Source organism: Pygocentrus nattereri, chromosome 10 (assembly GCF_015220715.1).
Source record: "Pygocentrus nattereri isolate fPygNat1 chromosome 10, fPygNat1.pri, whole genome shotgun sequence".
Taxonomy (NCBI): domain Eukaryota; kingdom Metazoa; phylum Chordata; class Actinopteri; order Characiformes; family Serrasalmidae; genus Pygocentrus; species Pygocentrus nattereri.
In genome coordinates this window covers 31,353,378-31,376,236 of record NC_051220.1, presented here as the reverse complement: position 1 = coordinate 31,376,236, position 22,859 = coordinate 31,353,378, and the positions used below count along the sequence as shown (strand labels likewise).

The window sequence follows — 22,859 nt, the reverse complement described above, 5'->3', positions numbered from 1 at the left end:
TCCCCTGCTGTGACCCAGTGGAGGCTGAGCCACTGTGGCAGCAGTCATTTTGTGGAATCATAGCCCATGTTAGTCGCATTATCTGCTGCCACGCAGCATCGTTAGGGCTGGTATTAGCTTGTACCAGGCGAGGACACAGGAAGGACTGGATGTGTCAGAGCGGATCGCCTTCCTGTGGCCCCAGTGCCGCCGCGCTCCCCGGCTACCGCGACACACTCCTCCATTAATGGCCCTGCCTTGACAACTGATCCTAATTGCCTCTGAACAGCTCTTCATGTATTATTGGTGCCTGACTGCCTTGGTTCGAGTCAGCAAGCCACAGGCAGGAGGACAGGATCGGCCCCATTCTTCCTGCCCTATACACACACACACAGGAGTGTGTCTGGACAGTGACCATCACCCACCTAGCCAGTGAACCTTACGAAGAGGACTTTTTTTTTTTTTTTTGCCTCAGCTCCATTTTCACCGACCTAACCCCCACTTTCCAGAAAGCCAGCTCCCACTCCTGTGTTGTATGTTTTTAAATAGTGTTTTCATCAGTAGAAAGCATTGAATTTTTTGGCAGAGAATGTATTAGGCATTGTCTGAATATAAAAGGACAGATTGATTTGTGCATTTAAAATTCCACAGCAGTAAATGGATGCTTTAATGTGGATGAGTGTGTTTACACTTCCTCTTTGCCGACAACGTCTCTGAGGACTGTCAATGCGCATCTGAAAAGAGCTGTGTAGCAATGCCACTGCTCAATATGTCTGCAAAACAGGTTCCACCCATCATGGGCTAGTGACAAATACTCGTCTTCAAGGTTTTGGCAGAGAAATCGTGCATTTTGTATGAAGCAGCTAGCGTATTTTCTTAAGTCATCTATTTACCACAGGAAAGCCATGTTCAAGTGAGGTGAGTATGTTCTAGCAACAAAATGTGTAACCGAATATCAAATACATACATGAAAAGAAAAACGGCAAGCACTGTCCGGTTTGATCACCGTCTGAACGAGGAGCTGTATGACCATCCTATTACTATGGTAACGAGGGCTTCTATTCCTGTATGCCACTGTTTGTGTGCTCAATGATGAGAGGCCAGAACTGACAGGACAGGCAGGCGGGGGCACCGCACACACGGGCAGGGAAAGACTCGCCACACAGTGCAAAGAAAGAGGAAGAGAGAACGAGGCTTGAGTTCAGTGTTAGACAAATAGGGTTAGACTTAAAAGGTTACTCCAGTGAATGGTCAGAACACAGGTAGTTGGCTTAAATAGTGTATTTTGCATTAGAAAATGTATCTTTCAAAGCTTGCTTTTTTTGTAGTCTATTTTTAGCCCCTTTTTTCTGCTCTCTTAAACACTGTAATCTCACGATTCCTTTATGTGGTGGATGACAGTAAGTGCCTTCTGTGAAACATGATTATTGGGTCTTCATGCAACAGTGGCCGAGCATTGCAGTTTTGTCTTAATTTATTAAGGAGATGTTAGTTTTTAATGGCAGTAGCTAAAACTGATGGCTCAATGATATTAACATTTATGTTCCATTTACTTTTGGCCACTCGTGTTGTCATTAATTTCTCATTGAGGGCTTCGTTTGAGTTGTAACTTTTAACCTTGGTCATTCATTTTTCATTAGCCATTGTCATTTTAGCCCATTCTACAGATATAAAAGTGTTGTGGATGAATAATAGACAATGTCCTGTTTTAAGCAGCCTTGTGCCTTGGCCAGAGCACCATGTTCAGCTCTACACAGATTTATTATTTATATAAGTGTGCCTGGCCATATGCATATCAATGTTGACAGTCTTGTTAATAAAGTTAAAATGTACTTGAGCCATATACAGTATTTACAAAATAATTAATAGGTTGTTTAACCATAAAAATAGGTAGAAATTATTATTTTAATACCAATTGCTAAAAATATTAGTTTAATACTTACATATGGAAATAAAATTTGGGAGAATTTACGTATGAATATATATGTATGAGGCGAAGGTTTTTTTTTTTTTTCTGAAAACAGTCTATAAGCAAGCCACAATTGTATGCATGTCCACGAATTTCAAATACAGTGTTGTTATGCTATTCAGAATTACTGAACATAAAAAAAGTTGCTGATTTACAAAACATTGCACTAGTCAGCAGTAACGAAAAATGAATAGAATGATGCTGCCTGATCTGAAACCAATAGCAGTTAGATCATCACCCAAGTGACCAGATGGCTTTTATTTAAAATAAATACTAATTCAGGCAGTAATGATTTTCTGTAGACGAAAACATTTTGTAAAAGTCCCAGAGATATGAAATCTGCCAAGATGGTCGAATGGCTGCTGCTGGCTCTCTTTCATGCAGTCATACTGCCATCTTTTGAAATGATTTTGAACTGCAAGGCACTTCAAGAGGACGTCTCTCTGTTTTGATAGTTTTCTTGCCTTGCGTTTATAGATGTATTGTGCAGGTCGTCCCCGTGCTGTGAACAGTGCGGTCTGACTAACCTTGATGTGTCCAGGAGGCTGAGTCCTCTGTGCTAAGTGATTTCTTCATAGTGCTGTCCAGGCCCACTGTCCTGTCTGGCCCTGCCACTTCCCCAGTGTGTCAGGCCGATGTGCCGTTGGAAGGCAGGGGAAAGACAAAGTGGACATCACTCACGCTGCAAATGTCCTGCACAGACGTGCCTCTTTGAAACACTGTCTGTGCAAAGAGCCTGACAAAGCCTGCTCTTTTTTATTGTCATTATTTTATTTGCTTCTGTCCTTTGGAGTTTCTCCTTAGATCAGAGATCCACATGGACACCAGAGGGTAACCACATTTTTATTGGCAGTGGGAAAAATTATATTACAGTAACCACAATGTTTATTTTTATATATATATATATATATATATATATATATATATATATATATATATATATATATATACATGTTTGTGTGTGTGTGTGTGTGTATGTGTGTGTGGATGTATGTTTACATATATATTTCTTTTTTACTTTTTTTTTTTTTCTCAAAAAAAGGAAGCAGTGGAGACGAGCTAGCGAGGTGGGCACAGCTGGGAGTGGAGGCTGAACAGGGGCTGAGCGCTGCTGCTTCAGCATCATTCAGTCAGACAACATGCCCCTCAGCTGAAACTGCAGAACCCTCCCCATTCTCTCGAATTAGGGAGATTAGTGGCAAAACGCATAATGCAGGATGATGGAATTTGTCATAATTTGCATTGTCCTGGAAAGATCCGGTTTGATAGAGCGATGCATCGAGGAGCTTGTCATGTCCCACGGGCAGGTCATAGAGGAATCTTGGCAGAAATGATTTTTGCGATATGTGCATCAGTCGTAAAAGCCTCACAACCAATTTGTCAAAAAAGCAGAGGTTGAGACAGTTTGATGGCAGCAGGGCATTTTGCCTTAACACAAAGAGGAAACATGCCCCCATTCTCACTTCGACACAGTGCTGCAGAGCTTACTGTTTAATCATGTTTTATTGTCAAATTCCACCACTTTTTTATTTATTAACTGGAAAAATATGATGTCATAAATATAATTATTTCTTCATTCAGCATTTAATATTTCTAACTTATAAAAATCTCACATTTGAAAAAAAAAATAAGATGATGGTTTAATCAAAATATGCCAAGGTATACTTTATTTTGTGGCTTTGTGAAATATGTCTTTTAAGCCTTCTTGACTGACCTTGCTTCTGCTCCAAACAGCCGATAGAAAGAGGAGAGTAATCAGCATAAAGTTGACAAAAGCTGACATGACAGTGTTACTTATCCACGCAGGCGTCTCTGGAAGTGGGTATGTCGAGGTCAGACAGCCGGGGAAGCTGGGTATTTACAGCTGCATGAAGAGAGCAGAGAAAAGAGGCCAGTGTCATCACAAATGACCCTGCTCTATCTGGCTACCAGCCCCACTACAATCATACCTCATATCATCTTCCCAAATTTCACTTAGGATATTTTTATCCGTGCACTGTGTCTGTAATTCTTTCGTCCCAGTAGGCTGTAACAGACGCAGGAAATGCAGAATGATGCTGGCCATCCTTTGTGCAGTTCATACAGCTATTTATGTCGCCGTTTAAGTAACACTGATGTCGTGTGACAGTTGAGCATATACGGGTTAGGCTTGAAGGAGAGCACAGACAACAACAACAACAAAAAAAGAAAAAGATAAAGAGAAATAAGAAAGGAAGACGTTTTTTAAAAATGTTCTGTTCTATGGAGAAGCGTTTGAAAAAGAAGAGTTTGAGGCTCTCCTGAACGTTCTGTATTTGTTGAAATTAGGTGTTGGAGATGAGTATTTCCTTAGGGCGTAGCTCACTGTGAGCCCATCTCTCATCATCGCCCGCTACCAGACGTGATTCGCTTTGAATGCACTAATGCTGAAAGATCCCAAAGACTTGAAGCCTGTTCGAGATGGAATCAGACACAAACTGACAAACTGTCTTCCATTTCAAAAAAAGGATTAAATGAAATCACCAGTCATACCTTATTTATATTCTCACGTCTTATTTATTTCTGTACTGAAATAATGCACAAATTCTGTGATGACTGAGATGTGAATAAGTGACTTATAGGAGATACAGAAGAAAAGATTGTTTCAGTAGATGTAGTATCCCAATTGAGTCTACCATTTTAGTCTCAGTTTTACGTTTCCTTTATTTATATATGGATCATTCTACCAAACTGGTTCAAAGTCTGAGTTCAACACTCATTTCAGACTTTCAACTGACTTTACTTTGGGTGACTTTATGCCTTAATTATGCTTAATTTATTAAAACAAATGAATTGATAAGGTGAACATTAAATTTTGTTACTACCAAAACAGCCATACCACCTCTGAAGCTTACCAAATGTTTTAGTAGTGGCTGTGTTGGTAGCAAACATTTGAGCTAATTTTGAGTATTACTAAGAAACACTAGCCGGTATATGACTAGCAAACACAGCTTTGAACAGTTGTACACATGGAAAATCATAACATGCACATTAAAACACAAAAACTTTAATTGTATTCAGGACTGACCATACTTAATCTTACACACTGATTTTCAGAATTTGAGACAGATTTACCTCAAAATAATGGAATCTAATTGCTCACCATGTGGCCAAAAGGGACAGGGATGCAGTCTCACTTGCTGCTCTAAAATGCAGGGGTGTGGTTACAATAAGGCCCCACCTATAGACCAAAACTCTTTGTATTTCGGTAGTAACATGAAAACATGGGATGCTATTTTTGTTTTTCATTTGAAAACCAAACTCATAAACTCTAAATCTTCAACTCTGAAAGAAATCTAAAAATGCAAGAAATGTATTATTTTCACAAGTTGAAAATTCCCAATAGAAAGTACCCTATAAATGATTTTGTATATATTAAGGTTATCCCTGTTGATGCATTTTGTTTAAATTTGTTTTATTTTTTTCTTCTGTGGGTCAGCAGTTTAAACTAATTCAGTAAATTGGTTCGTGTATAAAGGCTTTCAAAACCTCTTTTCCACAGCTTTGCCTGTGCTTGCCCTGTAGCATCATATTGTAGCTTAGTGTGGTCAGTTAGTGTACACACAGAATATGTCCCTCTGTTCCCTGGGTTCAATTATGCATGAGGATTCAATGGGGAAATGAGACCATTAGCATATCTTATGGTGCCTTGATGTGTTTTTCCTCACCATGTCCTTGGCCTGAGAGAGAGAGCGAGTTGACTGTTCATCAATAGCGGGTCACTTAAGCCAGTATGGCCCAGACTGTGGTAGCTACCTCTTCCACTGCCAAAAATAACACCCTCAGCAAAATCTTTAAGGTCACCTCCAGCACCTTCACACACAGTGCAAACACAAATATGTAAAGATGCTTGCGCCTTGGAGATTTCAGTAGCCTACAATTAAAATGCTCCCCATGTGTTGGAGTGTTGTGAGATGTCATGTGAGGCCTGGGTGCTGCTGTGGAGGGAGCATTTACATATGGGTTGCTGCCTGCATCCCGACAGAGACCTTGGGGCCTGCTGTCCTTTTGACATGAAATTGGCGTTATGAAAAGTGATGCTGTTTAAGCCATGAAATAAAGGTCGATATAGCATGAAGCCAAAACACGCATCTGATTAATGCTAAGAAGGCAGCACGTGCCGGGATAGGGCATTAGTCTGGAGCATACTGTTTGATAGTAACCTGTATTTAAAAATAGAAAGTTGGATAACAGAGTGTCATACTGTTAACCACAAATATAGACTCTGTCAATGAGATGTACAAACTTTCAGAAGTGGAATAATTATACATCATAATGCAGAATTGTCAGGGGTAATACCTTAGTGTTTAGTGCTTAAACAGTAGCAACTAACTGCTTAGATCAAACCCTCTTCATTCTGTCTGTATGATGTGGTCAAAAGTTGATCTTTTGAAAACCACTGGTGGTTATAGGAAGTTAAATGTTTGACCCCTATGCATATTAATAGCCTCCCTGCGCTCTATTAAAAATGCATGGTGCATTGTGGCTGCTGATCAAGTTTTGGACGCCAATGCAAATTGGACTGTCTTTCTTGTCAACGGGGAAGATGAATAATGTAGTTGTGTTGTATATTCAGGGACACACCATTGACAGTCAATTAACAAGTTTGATTGGTGTGTGAACTCATTCTTTTGAACTGTTAATTTTATGTAAATAGTATTCCCCCTTGTTCTCCCACTCTCTTACTCACAGGTTCACCATGAAAAGCCATGCCCTGCCACATCAGCCAGGAGTAACCTGAGCTAGGTCCTTAATAATTGATCATTACACACCTGCTTGCTGAAGCTTTGGGAGTTTTTTTATGACAACAGTGGAAGAGCCTTGCGGTGGCCTCTTTTGATATTCAAATCAACAAATAATGGCCCTTTTAAAAATCTGGAGTGGTGAATTCTTTTAAATGTTAGTTCACCAAGAGATCCTCGCTGCATGTCTGACCTGATCTCTGAGATTCTGTGGTGAAGATCTGATTCTACTTGATGGCTCATAAATGGAATGCCAATGACAATTTGTTGTTGACGTCTGTGTGACATGCATGTAGGTTATGCCGACGTGGATATATTGCTCTCGCGCTTTGCCAAATAATGCTTGCAGGTAAATGATCCAATGATTGATCCGGCTGCTTGAAAGCGGTAGCGCTCCCCCCATCTCCAGCACAGCCTTGGTAATTTGGAGCAGCAGAGGCAGATGCTGAAGATTCATCAAAGTTGACAAGTGAACCCAGGAGCTAGGAATCATAGGAAACCCATATGACTATGGAAATTGATGTGACTATTCCCCCCCTCCGGCATAGGACTTTTTTGTTGATCTGTTGTTTTCAAATAAATTTCAACCTCTGATTTTATTACATGGAGGAGTTTACAACCTAGTTTCAGTTTACTCGCTTCAGAACTGTACTGTGTGCTTTTCCTTAAACTGTTCCGTAGCAGAGGACTTTTTACGTCATTTGTTAACACAAAGTGCCAGTAGACAGAGGTGGGGGTGGTGGCTAAGCCTCCACTAACACTGGAGCTGGTAATCTGGTTTGGAAACGTGATACCCATGTATGTATGCTAATCGGCTAAAGACCTTGTTTCACGAGATGTATCAATTGATTTGGTCTGCTATGATCCCCGCAGAGGTCACCATGCTCCCCATACTCCCCCAGTCTGCTAAATACTTTCCCAGAGCTCCAATTAACACCATGTCACCTACAGCTATTTACCCTGGCCACTGTGCTCAGCCCTAAGTTATCATGTGTTCAGTGCACCAGTCACCCTATACATCTCTCAGGGCCTGACCTCTCCTGTGCTCTTGCATATCTGATACCATTGATTGAATGGATTTTTAGGCTGAGGATTAGTGGACCAAGGAACTTTCTCAGAAGAAGTTTTTCGTGGCTTCTCAGCTAATTATCATGTTGCTAATTGTGTTTTCGAAGTACATACACATTTAAGCACATATTTTCGTAGATGGTGTGAAACATTGGTGATAAATTAACATATAAGGTGTAACTTGTTAATTAGTATGCTATTTAAACAGATCTTTTTCTAATGCTTTGAGATACACCAGTACCTTTTTATCATCCACAAGGTAATAATTTTATAACATGCATTATATCTGTGTATGCTTATAAAAAGTTAAGGTTTTAAATAGTTATTGGTTTGGAGACATTTCTATGAACAAAAATGTAATTTACATTATGTGGAGGTTTTTTCAACATCAAAGAAATTCTACACATCTCATTTACAAAAATACTTCTGCTGGAAGATTGTTTAGAGAAACAAAAGTGATGCTTCTAGCACAGGGGTGCCAAAGTTCTATGTTTGCGGAAGGCAGAGTGTCAAAAACACAAAGCCGTATTCACCATAAGAAAAATGTTTCAAATTGAGTTTTTAAAAATGAACACACATTTTGTTATTAAAATACTTTAAAGAAGAAAGTTTGAAATGAAAACAATAATAAGTTACAGAATGGTCGAAAAGTCTAGGGCCTCACTGAAAATTTAGGATTAGTTTCATTCAAACCTGAAAACAAACAAAAGACTTTTAGAATTTTAGAAAAAAATGAAAAGAAAAATGAAGAAGTGTTTTCTGCAGTCTTGTTTCTTCCATTGTTGTGTTCAGATGACTATCAAGTGGATTTGTTGTACTTATTAGAGGCCTTTGTGCAAACCTGTTCAATCCATGCCAGCTTCAGTGCATGTTGTCATTAAATTAAAAAAGGATGTGTTAAACACTAAGCAATTCTGAAATTAATGTATATATTTAAAAGATTACACTTTTCACTCAAATTGATAAGCTTGTAATATCATTTGTAATGAAAAAACTCATAATAAATATTCATTAAAAAGATATGCCAAACAGAAACATTTTCGCTGTTGGTCACAGATGTTTGGACCCCATTATAGAAACAGAAATATAAGCTTGTCTGACTGGATGAGGGGATGGGGTTAATTAATTTTCTAGTGGGCCAGATCAAATGATCTCAGCCACACTTTTAACACTTAGCCCTGTTCTAACACCTTTACTATTAAGAGCAAAGCCCCTTGCCATTCCCCCATTTAAATACTGGCCTGTTTTGGTCTACTCTCACATGTTCCCCAAACTACTTTTGAAAGATATGATTTTCCCATGCAGACATCTTCTTCGTCTTAAAGTAAACAAATTAAACCTTGCTCAAGTAGTGGTTTACTAAGCTGTGTAGGTCTAATTCACACTTTACAATAGCTTTAGAAAGACACACAGATTGTATAGATAAATAATGAATCATTTTGCTAATGTTATGCTTCTGTTTCTTACAGGTGGATGAAGCTGTGTTCTGTGCAGGGCAGATAGCTCTGGTCCCCTGCACCATGCAGATACTGTGTCAGGGTCCAACCTCCCAGGCCCAGCTGTGCTACAGCCACATGGAGAAAGTGCTGGGTGCCATGGGCCCAAACCTTACTCTAGGCCATGTGCTGCAGGCCCACTGCTATGTTACCCACCACAAACACATACCAGCAGTCAGAAAGGTCTGGAGCAGCAAGCTACAGGATAAGTATGAACAGGTGAGCATTATGTATGATGTGTTCACGTACTAAATGTGATCTTTGGTTTTCATAGGTTATAGTAAGAATTAGCACAGATTATATTTTGAGTATAACACACTAAGCTGCTTGAAATTCTTGGGAGAAATTCAATATTGTTTGGTATACTGTATTCCATATTCAAGTCAGATTTTCTTTTCAATATAAAGTATCTAAGTGATGGAATTCACTGTCTTATCAGACACCCCCTGAAAATGAAGGCAGAAGTCATTCATATTTACTGGAATGAGTGCTCATGAAAAGTTGATGTTCTGGGAAACACTGGTGTCTTTGATAATATGGAGCCTGGCACAGAGGCAGATGTCTTCCTTAAAGCCTCCTTAATCCCTACCCCCCTCCCTTATGGAACTTCGCTGAAACCTCAGAGAAGCTTATCTCCCCCTTACTCCCTCTGCGGTCCCCAACTCCACATGGCTAATAAGGACAGCGGGTTCCCTACCCCGGCTGCTCCTCCTCCAGTAATCTGTGGAGCTGAGGGAGCAGGGACAGTGCCCTCCCCTCAAGCATAGGGGGCTTTAAATAGGGATCTACTGATGCCTCTTTTTGCCTCAACTCTGGCCTCCACAAACAGGTTTGAAATGATGACAGGTTTGAGGACTGAGAGAAAAAAAGCCTTGTCCCTACAGGTGGCCTTCTGCTTTAGCAACCATCATTTATATTTGTCAATTAGCGACAAATGTAAACAGTTCAAGCTTGAATTAGAGTTGAAGGGACTGAGCTATCCAAGGAGTTGAATCAGCCACCTGTTCACTGTTTAGCAATTCTATGTTACACCCTCTTGGGCTGGAAATTATCTTTAATTATCCAGATAAGTAAATAAATAAATAATAAAACAAACACTCTACCATATGACAGTTTGCAGAGCCTTTCTTTTGAATTATAAAGAATGAAGGTTTGTCTCATTGCCAGCAGTTAAAGGTTGTGTGTGGAGTATGTTGGGGTAATGTGACAGTACCTCTTCTTTATCTTGGGTATTGAATATTGACTATGTTGGGCTTGGTTAGATTCAGGCATCATTTTTCTAATATTTGTTGGCCTTGGACTTTTACACGTCTAAAACCTTTAAACCCCTGCTTTAGTTTTTCTATATACATTACCTTGTCCCTGCTCTTCCTGCTACCTTCCTCCTTACATTTATTACATTGAACTGGTTGAGTGGAGTTAATGCCAGATTAAAGTAGTGTTGGCAGTGACATCTACTAAGTTCCCCAAGGCTCAGAAGAAAGCACCTCATTACAGCCTGACAGACAAATCAGTGCGCCGATAGTATCAGCTGATATGAGCAAGTTGCATATTAATCGATATTGGGGTTTATAATGGCAGATTAATGAAATTGAAAAAGAAACAGAGAGATGGAAAACAGGTCCTTCAACTGTCAATCGGGTTGTTGATTTGTAGTTTGTCCGTCAGAGGGCACTGTACCTTCCCTATTGGCAACACACGTGTGTTTGGAACGCCACAAATCGTAAGTTGATAATTGTCACATTAAAGTAATTACTTAAATAATAATAGAAATATCTCCCTCACATTTCCTCTTTGCCTAAATAAGCCTGGCAACATTCGTGTCAGCCATGTCTGCTTTGCTGCAGTAAGGTGAAAGCCGATGCTTACTGTACAGCAAACTTCACGATTACCCTACGTTTAATGTTACGGTAGCTGAGTGGTATTGGCTAAGCTGTTGACAAACTTGATTGAAGATTGATTTATACAATAGTGTGGCAGTTCTAGTGAGTAAACAAACAATGGTCCTAGCTTTTCTCCCCAGCTTGTCACTTCTAAAAATTCTCTGGGAACATAATTTACATCAGCTTATAATGTTGTTCATTGCTAAATTAGGTTATCCACGAAGCTAGCTAATGCTACGTTTATCAGTGGAAAACAGTGTTTAACTTATTTTGCCTAAATACTGAAGCTGAAATAATTTTCTTAATCACCAGGTTTTTGTTCGAATTTTCGGTGCAGCAGTTGCATTCTGGCACCTTAGCCACAGGCACTAGAATGTAACTGCTGTTCTGTATAAGGTGGAATAGGCAAATTTGAACAGTCCTGGTGCACAGGAAGACAAGTTTTGCCTTGTGCCGAAATAAAGCAATGGCAAATGTGTCTGTGACTTACATGACTGTAGTTACAGTCAGTGCATTGAAAATTATTAAACCAGAGGGAACACGTAAATAAGCATAAATAAAAGCATGTGCCATGGCTTGATAGCCAATCTTATCTAGTTTCTCTTTCAAACGTGTAGTGTGTGTGTGTTGCGATGGCACAATTATGTAGAGCACAAAGTGCGTTGATATGCTGTGAGATGTTATTCACGTCCCAAAAAGGAGATCTGGTGACGTTACAAGTAACATGCCATTTTCATGTTATCTTGGTGATGATTCATAAATAACTGCACATAACAACCTTAGGGAAAAGCTTCTTTGTGTCATGTATTTCTGAAGAAAAAAAAAATCGTCCGCTATATTGAATATTTTGGATATGTCGGCTACATCTGATTTTTTAATCCTCAAATATTGAAATCATTATCGCTCTTACAAATCCTATATCGGTTGGTCTCTGTACTGCATTAGGATGTTGTTTGAAATCGTTAATTGATTAATAAATTCAAATATGAATGGATAGTTCATTTTTTTCTTTGTTTTTTGTTTATCTATGTGGAATGTGGAGTTTTATTCTGTCTCTGGTTGTGGTGGTCAGGTTTAAATCAATTTAGAGTTGGGACCAGACAGAATTTTATCAGACAACAGTTGGGTTCAAATTAAATCTTGGTATTGTGGGTTGGGTTGAGTTTGACTTGGCTAGAATATTATCTGGCTTTATTCAGATTCTAATCAAAATTTCAGGTCCATCTGAAACTCTTTACACTAAGTGGTTACACAAAGCTCTAGTTCAGAAAGAGTGAATATATACAGGTTAAGCATGGACATAGACTTCACCCATAATCTTGTTCTCTGACTATGCTGTCACTGTTCTCTTGACCAAGATCATCTCAGCAGTCATAACTACACAGAAAAGAAAATCAAGTTACATATATATATTTGTAATGATCAGTAATTTATATTTCATCCAATAAAACACACATCATATTCTGAGGCAAAATATGTGTATATATCATACAAGCCTTAAAATAAGGTTATTTGCTTTGTATGCATCTCTTTTTTTTTAAGGTGTGTTTCAGTCATAGCATTTTAAAATACTAAAATCAAACTAAAGCAGCTCTCGTGCTGAATGGTTTCTTAAGTAACGTCATTCAGGCACAACAGACAGCCAATTTCATTACTTTGCTCTAGCTGTTTTGGTTTGATCACTAATGATTGTTTACATACCATGTGTCCTGTTGTATTTGTTTGGGTGGGTAAGCATAAAGGAGCTGTTTTCTCTGCTACAAAATTCGGTGCACTCAAGTGACACCATCATGTCTATTTCTTTTCTGTTTTTTTTTTTTAAAGGATTAATGACAAAACATTTATCACGTTTACCTCCAGTGCTGTTGACCATGCACCAAGCAATTCGAGTGGAAGAGTCTTTAGAGGGTCTCCTCTATACGCCACAGCCTAGCATGTAGCTGCTATGCGTTCATAATTTCTCTAATCAGGTGGATGAGAAAGCTCACAGGGTTAATTGGGAGCAAAGTGCAATTGCTATGGGTGAGAAACAGTATTTATGGAGTGCAGTGCAGAGAGATTTGTGTGTGGATGTCTGCGCTTGTGTATGTGTGAATGTAACATAGAAGTTAATCTTTTTTAGGTGATATAAATTTGTATAGAAGATCAGTATATTTCATCTTTGTTGTACTCAATATTTGTTATGTATTTAATCATATAGATTTCTTAGTTAACCTTTAACATGGGTTTATTGCAGCTCAATGACATGGAGTACAAGCAGTCTAGCTTATTGATTGATCTAGAGGTCTAGAAAAGTGTAACTGAAGTTTTGACACTTTTTACATGTTGTGTAATTGTTTAGATCAAGAAACAAGAAGAGAAATTCTATGAAAAGTCGAATTTGTTGAAAAGTGTTGTGTGCACAGCCTTGTTTTGTGGAAAAAACATTTAGCCTTTTATTTGTTTTTTTGTCTTTTTTATGTGGAAATGAACAGTCTTAAAAGTCAGAAGTATGGACCGGTCAATGCACAAAGTAAATCAAACATTAATGTATTCCATTAATTAGATATGTAATTACTTAAAGATAATCAGGATGTAAATTGAATGCATTGAAAAGGAAAAGTAATAACTCTAGACATGAGAGGATTAAGATCTGCAGATCTGATTTGACCTTTCCTGTACTGCAGTTTATACTCCAGACCCACACTATTGTCTTATTGTACATGAAAGCTGTTTGGTTTGTCTACATCCCAAACTTTTTCGGTGGATCTTCTACCCAGCTTCTGAATGTGAATACAGGCTCTCTGTAGGCAGCAATGCTAGGTTAAAGTGGCCAGCCCTGAATGTGAGCTAGAAGTGTGTGGGGGGAGGGGTTGTTGAAGTGGAAGCCCACCATGCGGCCATCGAGCCCACTCGATAAGGGCCTCCCGCTGGGCAGGAAATGTTGGGGAACTGCCTAAGCATCCAGGCCCATCAGCTCCCTGCTGCTCACCAGCTTTACACCAATTCCTTATTATGGTGTTTACTGTTCGACTCTCACGCCTCACCCACCCCCACCCCGAACAGGCTTCTTACAGTCGGCAGAGTTCAGAAGAGAAGGAAAGAATGAGATTAGAAAAACAAACACAAAGAAACAAGCTGATGGTGAAGGATGGAAAACTACCAGTTGGAGTTTTAGAAAAGAGAGAGCATGAGAGAGAGTGCAGCAAATGAGTGTGAGAGGGCAGGCTGTAATGAACTAATAGATGGATTGCATTAAAGGGGCCCCAGTGCCATCAGACTCACGCCGTCCCTGAGCTCTCACACGACCCATATATCAACATTTGTCACCTTTTTATTTTATTAGATTAATCTAATAAATGATTTCTTGTCAAGTGCAGTGTTGGTCGGCCAAGAGCTTTCACATCTGGCAGGGGGAGTCTAATGAAGTTAATGTTGCAGTCCTACAGAGAAAGGGGAGATAGGTGTGCACTTGGGCCACTGTTGCTTTTATAATCCTGGAAAGTAATAAAATAATGAAGGCAAAGGGACGGGGCTGCTGATTTAACAACCTCAGACAAATCAGGAGAAAAGAGTCTAAAAGTTTGGAGTGTTTTGAAGGTAGTGACCTGTGAGGGTGTAGCTGGTGCTCCACAGCTGCACGCTAGGAGGTTGACCAGTCAGGGCCTGAGGGCTGGCCTTTAAGCCTGGGTGAACAAAGCCCTGCAGTCCGCCTCAGTCCACCCGCAACCCACCCCACTCCGCTCTCAGCACTCAATGACTATTGACAAGCGACTTGGCTCGGCCCCTCTGGCACAATACTTAAGTCACATAAAGTGCTAACTTAACATTTATCAAAGCAGAAAGAATACACGTACACGTCATAGCACTAAAAGTATACCTATCTTCTGAATTAACCCAAACATGGCTCTCTCACTCATATGCACACCCTTGCTCGCATCCAGACACTTCTATTGTTTATTTGTTGCCATGCACTCAGAGATATTTGCTGTTGATTTGCCACCGATGCACAATTAGGCCTTTGCTAAAGTTTAATCTCAAGGTAAGTGCTGTATTCATGTAGACGGTGGATTGGGTCATATTGGGGTGCGCCAGAAACGAGCTCAAAATGCCACTCCTTTTCCTGTCAATGACTTTTTCTCGCAGGTTTTTGAGTGAATTTCAAAATAAAGTGTATGTAACCTGTCATTATTCTGCACTCACGAAGTGGGGTGTAAGTGGATGAAAATTGATCCAGCAAATTGAAAAGGGGGTTAAGTGTTTTTGCCCTATCGACTTCACACAAAATGACTGTTTTATAAAATGCTCATTTCTCCCCCATTAGTAGATGAGGCCTCCACAGTGTTATTTGAGGGGCTACATTGTACGGTGTGCAGGCAGAAGACATTTCAGAGGTGATAATGGCTCGCGCCCAGACAAGAGAAAGGAGATTTTAACTCTGCAGATTACATCATTTAAAGCCATCATGGCAGGTTTCTAATAGAGGTGTGTGGTGAAATGGTGTAAAATGGCCCTACACATCTAGAATGTTCTGTTGATGGCCTCTCTGGAAAAATTATTTTCTGTGATGTGATGCACTACATACAGTACAGTATGAAAGTCACAGACCACCATTCATTTATTTAAATAGGCTATTATGTATTAATTTTTCTGCATCAGGAAAAGAACAGAAAACACACTGAACAGAAAATTATACAGAAGCATCAACAATTAAATATCAGTTTTTCAGTATTTAGTTGTCCATGCTTTATTACAGCTTCCATTCTTTTTAAAAGATGTTTTTAAAGAAATTCTTGCATTTTTTACAGCAGTTTAAACATCTTTAAATAAATTGCAAGTATTCAGTGTTCTGTCTTACTAGTTGGTTTCATCTTCTGTCTCTCACAGTCCATGTAATCCCAAACACATTCAATGATGTTGAGGTCTGGACACTGGGGTGGCCAGTATATTGTTTTAAGGAAACCAGCAGCTTATTTGTCGATTTTCTGTTCTCAGTAACAGCTTTTTCATAGTTACATATGCTATTAGACTCATAGTGTTGAGTTGCGTTCTTACAGTGGTAGGATGTATGGAAACGCCTTTGGATTTTGTCAGATGTGTAGCAAGAGTGGAGCCTGATCTTCTCTTCTATCTCAAAGATGAAAGCTGTTTAATGCTATTTATACTATAAAAGTACAAAGTATTTGATGGTGACAGGTTTGGTGGTCTATAGGTATGGGGGACTTGCATGGTTATTAATCCTTTATTCTCTGTCAATCATGTTTTTTCACTAATTTTTCTATAACTTTTCCCTTCCTAAACAAGTGCAATATCTTATACCTTAAATCCAAAAACGTGATGCATATTTGAAACAAATATGATTGGAAGAATTATATTATGAAGATCTTTAGACAAAACAGCTTTCATTTATTTCATGTACCTAATTTATACAGCTGTTGTTCAGTGACTAGTTTATGTGTGAACCGTCCTTTACCCAGAAATCTTGTCCTGCAGGTGGCCTGTTATGGTGCAGAGGAGACTGAGGACACTCCTCTGGTGGTTGCAGTGGTACCCTCTTTACCCAGAGGAGCAGCAGTGGAACTGCATGTCATTGCTGTGCAGGACGATCCTTTGGAAAGGACGTTCTGTCACCAAACTTCAGAGGTCCAAGGAGGAGAAATCAAGTGGGCCTTGCTACAGTCCAGCAGCGGGCAGTTTGCCACACTGTCTCTCACTGTGTCCCTCACTAGATCGTACACAAGTCCAGAGTCCATGGACTCCAAGGACATTCTGCAGGCACTGGGCACCTCCTTCCAGCAAGCTCTAGCGCAAATGAAGAAGGCTCTCTCTTCTTTATGTGCCAGGGTCTTCTACAAGAACAGCAGCAAGTTGGCCAGAGAGTTCTCTACAGGTAAACATTATTTAGTGTTTTCGGCAAGACCACAATAATATAATAATATAATATAATAATAATATACTAGAGTACAAATGACTTAAACTCGTTATCTGTGATGATCTGTTTGAATGGGCATAAAAAAACCGAAGATTTCTTGTTAAATGAGCCCATGCTTTATTCAAGCCTTTCATGCTCCACTTCAAGAGAAACCAAGGATGTTTCCGTAGAATAAAACTTTTATCACATCCCAAGAGAGCCCTTGTGTCCCTAGAAAAGGATGAGGCATTCATCAACTTGACACAGTTGTTGTCTCCTCTTTGAAACAATCAATTAGTGTTTTGAATGTAAGCCAGAGCTGAGATTTCACTGTCATTTTTAGGCCTCGCTGTAACTTGTTATTGTGGGAAATGAAATTATGGTCACAGATGATGAATAGAAATGAGGACAGACTTGTCTTGGTGTCTAGACCACACAATTATTATTTGTTTTTCAGAAGTATGTGATGGTGGTGATAGTATATAACACGCTGCATACAGTTGGAAGACATGTCACGTTCTACAAGGACAGAACTGAACACTTGTCAGTTTCAGGCGAGGTATAAAAATGGCATGTAAACACTGCTTGAACTAGTATTATAGCAAGAGAGCTGTGTTTTCACACTACCACCACCATCATCACCAGCACCACTGCTACTGACATTACATCATTTTAAGCCACAATTCAAAAAGCATCCATTGTGGGCAGTATGATATTGTTCTGCAGCCTATATTTATATCCATCTGTTTAATCTACTTGCTATTGAAGTGGAATTCAATGTCTTGCTGTGGTAGACACTCATGCCCTACAAGGATGCCACAGGCCAGCTTCGCGGGTCAGAGCTCTCACTCAGTGTCTGATGCCACCAAAAAAAAAGCAGGGTTAATAAATTTAGCTTTCAGCCATCACTGTACGACAGGAACTATGAGACACTGTCTGCTGGAAAAATGCAGCACATGTTCTACCTAACACATCTGTGCTTTAGCTATAGTGAGGAACTTATTCACCACTTCTATAGTCCACACTTCTGCATGTTGTTCTGGAACTTCATTCAGATTTCCTCTGGTTTTGTTTAGTGGTTACCAGTCCTGATCCTAGAATAGCCTTGGCCTGCATTTTGATTTTTTTCAAGTGTGTTAGAGCAATAACTGCACTAGAAAGAAAATAAAGGTTCCTAAGTGGTTCTAGGCTTGGACATAAAGGGGAAAAACATCTTAGAAAGAACTTTAATTGGTATAAAACCTTTACATTATGTGTAAATTCTTTAAACTTTGCACAATAGTGTGGTAGTTTTCAAGCTTATTCTTGATCCTGAGACCACAAATAAATGAAGGGAATATTAAAGATAAGTGAAGTGAATAAGTGAAGTGCATTTAAAACCAAATTATGCTACCATGGCATATACAGTGCACTTTTGTGGTATTCAGTAAGGCTGGCCATTAATACCAGCCCTATTTGCGACACACACTACGATAACAGGAACATGCTAATGCTAATGAAAACCAAGCTTGCAACAGTCTAATGTGCTGGTAACATTTAATATTCAGTTAAATATTTAAAATAAGTTTGTTAGCCTAATGTATAAAAATGTCTTTTTTTTTCACTGTGTTGAACATTTGCTACTGCAGCAGCCCTTATATCGGTAAATCTGCATGCAGATTGGCTATAATGAATCCTATTTTAGTCTAATTTAATCTTAATCTGGTCATAATCTCGACTTGGTTGTGCCCTCTTCTTTTTGACTTGAACTCAACTACTGCAGTCTGGGTCTTGACTCAGACCTGTGCCCAGGCTTCAGTCTTGACTTGGTCCTGCCTCAAATGGTATTGAATACAACACTATTACACTCTCACATCTGTTTTATTAAAAGGATTAATACAGCAGTTCTACAGCAGTGTGCAGAAATACTACTGGTACAGCACAAACATACGTAATCTGTTGGTGTGTCCTCTGTAAAGCCAGTGTTGTGCTCCACTTAACAGTGTCTCTGTTGCTCATTTGGCCTTCCAGCCACAATGCTCACTCACCTCAGCATAAATAAACAATTTTCATGAGCCGATGCCTGCTAATTACACAGCCGTTTACCAGTTAATGTGAACCAGTTTGAGGTGCACTGTAGCACGGCTAAAAACCCACTGGCCCAGAGCTCTGTCTCCTCTTGCTGAAAGCCCTATAGGCCCACTAGAGCCAGCAGTCTCACATTCTCATTCTTACACCTTTCTGGGGGGTTTTGCTTTTTAAGAATTTTACTGAAGAATTGAGAATATGCAAAGAGCATAACATTGTTATTGCATTCGCTCTCACTGGTGTGAAAACTGTGGAATGATTTTAGTCCTAATGCAGCCTTTGGTTGCTGTTTCATTTCTATTTTTCTGCTAATGTGATGGCTTTTGCAATGCAGTGTAATGCACGGGTGTCAACTTTGGTCTGGAGTTGAATAACTCTGGTATAATGTGTTTGGAGAGGGTAGGAAAGTAGAAGGCTATGTGATTCTAGTGCATCGAACAGTATGAACATTGATGTTTGCATGCCAACTGATAAATTCAGCAAACTCTCTTTCTGAGTCTTTGCATATCACCTTCACTGCTCTATTGAATTGTATATGTGTTTTTAAAGTCAAAGACAATGAGTACAAAAAGCCCTAATATGAAACAGCTCTGTTTGGGACATCAGATTTGTGTGTGAAGTTCGTGGTTCAGGGTGCTATCCACTGTTGATCTCCGGAGCGTTTGACTTCCCGGGGTGTACCTCATGCTTAGATAAGAAAGCGCTTAGCGGCTTATTAATGGAAAATAAAATCCTCTGTTCCTCAGTGGTGTTTTAAATCAGTGAGCTAATTACCCAGCATGGGCTTTTTGACTCTTTAGTTGACACATTGCTTCTGTTCTTAATGAAAGAGCACAATGCTTATCAAGTGCTGTTGAAAAGAGCTTTCACCTTTTTGTCCCAATTTCCTTTCACTAGTGCCCATTTGTCATTATAACCCCACATCCAGCAGCTTTTTATCACAAGCTTACTTCATAAGTATGCTTTACAGTTTTTATCCCTTCATACTATGAGGTCACTGAAGTTTATGTAATCAACTAGGAGTTAAAAATATCCAGTGGATGTGACTGCATGTCTTAGTGTATGGCTCTGGGCATGTGGTGCATCGCATCTTAAGGGAAGGATCTCACCGACAGAACAGCGCACTGACACCACACTCCTAAACAAGCCTAACAACCAGTGACATCCAACCAACCAATGAGAGCACTAGTCACCAATTAGTGGGTGCATAGTAGCTGCAGGAGTTTGTTGTAGGCCCCTAAGAAAGCCAGCAGACGTCTGTCGTGGGGGCAAGCAGACATGGTCAATGAGATCTCCAATGTCCACTGTTCATTTACTGTTCTTGTACAAGCCACAGCAGCCCCCTCAATATTGCCTGTGCATAGGGCTGCAACAGCTGATTATTTATGGAATTCAGTATGTGAAAAGAATGGACATCAGTCAAAGCCGATGATTTTAAGGCATTAAATACTTATTCAGAATCAAGTTTTTTCAAGTTTGTTCTTGAGAAAAGTCCCAAGAAAATGTCTGTCAGATTCATGACATGTTATTGATGCACAGAACTGTTCACACTTTTTAAACCCCTGAGTGTGTGTCAATTCTGTTCTTACCTAAGAACAAATCCAAAATAAGAAGGCATTGGTGAATGTCAGAATCTCTGTGAAAATGCGTAAGTGGGTTTTAAGAAGAAATTTCTTCTTAAGAATGGTTCATGAATGAGGCCCATTCTTATCTGCCTTCATGGTATATTTGAATTTGGAACCATGACCATGAGTAAACAAATAATACTTAGTTAAGCCATCATGGAAATACCCAAAAGATCCTCAACTGGCAGTAAACAGATTTTATTTAAACATAAAGGGAAAGGACTCTTTTACCGTATCTGGAGTCCATCTTACCCGGGACTGGGACAAGAGTCAAAAAGATGTTAAGACCAAGACTGTTAATTATGCTTTTGAAACCAAGACTAGACTTGAGCATTACTATGTGCTATAGCTACACATTATACTGTCTGTTACCCAGCACCAAAGACTAAACAGATGATGAGCTTTAACCAAAATTTAATAGGCAGGCTCTTCACTGCCCTCTGGTGGATCATCAGTGATTAGCATCTAATGATTCTGTATAACATTAGAGACAAGCTTATTTGCATTTTGAAATCTATCTTAATTTACTATTTTTAATATTTTTCTATTTGCTATTTAATAGTTTTAAATGTTTATGACTATTCCAATATTTTAACATTCTTACTCGTCCCTATTATTTGAATAAAGGAATATTCAAACGATCAGACCTCTCATTGCCACAGTTACAGTGCCAGCATCATTCAAAGTTTTATCAGTTCATCTTGCAGTTGATTTTTTAAATGGTGCAATGAAACAGTCAAAGCTATATTGCACCCAACACTTCCTGTAGTATGCAGTCTATCACAACTGCGTATTATCACACAGTATTTATAGAGTGCATCTAAGAAAAAGCCATATTCATGCATCAGTCTTTTCAGTAATTGGTATAATTGTCAACTATTCTGTTTGGTTTTGTCTGTAAAAGGAATTATAAGTGTAATTGTTCTGTAGCTTAGTGTCCAAGCCCCTGACTGACCACATGTATGCCTGCATGGAGCTTAGCTACATTGTGCCAGGATGTTAGGACATCAATAATTCTGGAATGGTTATGCGTTTTCTGGTCGAAGGGTTAAGTGCAGCCTCTCTCTCCAGGGCAGCTCCTTCGGGACGGTCATCCTTTAGCCCTGCCTGCCTCGGAGGTGCGAGCAGCTCCAGAGAGCAGAGAATTGACTTTGAGTAAGAGTGCTTTGGATTCATGTGCTGTGATCGGGGTGTCTGTGTGTTTCAGGGCTGGAGGGCTGCTTAGAGAGCGTGCTGGGTCAGAGCAGGCCAGCACTGGTTCTGGTGCCCGTGCTGGAGTTGCCAGACTACGCTGTCCTCCACCTCTCCTGCTGGCTCAGCACATAATGAACAAAGAAGACCATGCACACCGACCTCAGGCTGTGCTGCGCTAACCGACACACACACAGTGACAGGAGATGACGAAGGCTATGTAAGAATATGTACACAGAGAACTTCACTAGACCCCATTTATCCTTGGAAAGCCAAACAAAATAACTGTCTTGGAGCATGAGAGACAGCAATGTATTCTATGTAAGTTACAGAGCGATTTGCTTTGTATCTGTCTTTCTAATTGTATGTATAATAATAAATATTCTATTTCCAGAAAAACATATTCTGCTCATTTGTTTGCATGCTTGCATACAGTATGGTACAAAATTCAGAGACCACCTTTTATTTATTCCAGTCAAAACAGCCATTAAGCACAAGTTACTCATTTTCAGCAGATATTTTTGAAGAGATTAGAAACACATAGATAATCAATCCACTGAGGGGGAAAACTGTTTCTAAAGCTTAAGTTAAAAGATTATTTAAAAAAAAATACAGACAAATTTGGACTCCATGCAACAACCATACAAGACCTGAGAGACCACCAGTACTTAAAACAAAGCTCGCTCTCTCTCTCTCTCTCTCTCTCTCATACATATATCTATATCAAATATATATATATATATATATATGTAACAGCAGAGTGTGTTCAGTATGTGGTGTGTGTATTGCTGTAATCCTCTGTGTCCTGTGCTGAGGCCCAGGAGCAGCAGCTGTCAATGCCATGAGAGGGTCCATTGTGAAGGCTGCAGTTTACATGCCTGCAGAAGGCTCTGAAAACCACGGTGCAGTGTGTTCTGAACAGGTCCTACTG

General features: G+C 39.5%; 1 protein-coding gene across 1 annotated transcript in view; it reads left to right on the top strand.

The window, feature by feature from the left end:
- The window catches only part of dph6 (diphthamine biosynthesis 6), a 68,147-nt gene extending 45,818 nt beyond the window's left edge, over positions 1 to 22,329 (top strand). Inside the window, exons 13-15 of the mRNA XM_017690909.2 lie at positions 9,246 to 9,491; positions 16,628 to 17,024; positions 21,945 to 22,329. Coding sequence (XP_017546398.1) covers positions 9,246 to 9,491; positions 16,628 to 17,024; positions 21,945 to 22,063 — 762 coding nt within the window. The 3' untranslated portion in view covers positions 22,064 to 22,329. The remainder of the gene's footprint in view (positions 1 to 9,245; positions 9,492 to 16,627; positions 17,025 to 21,944) is intronic.
- Positions 22,330 to 22,859: the final 530 nt, after the last annotated feature.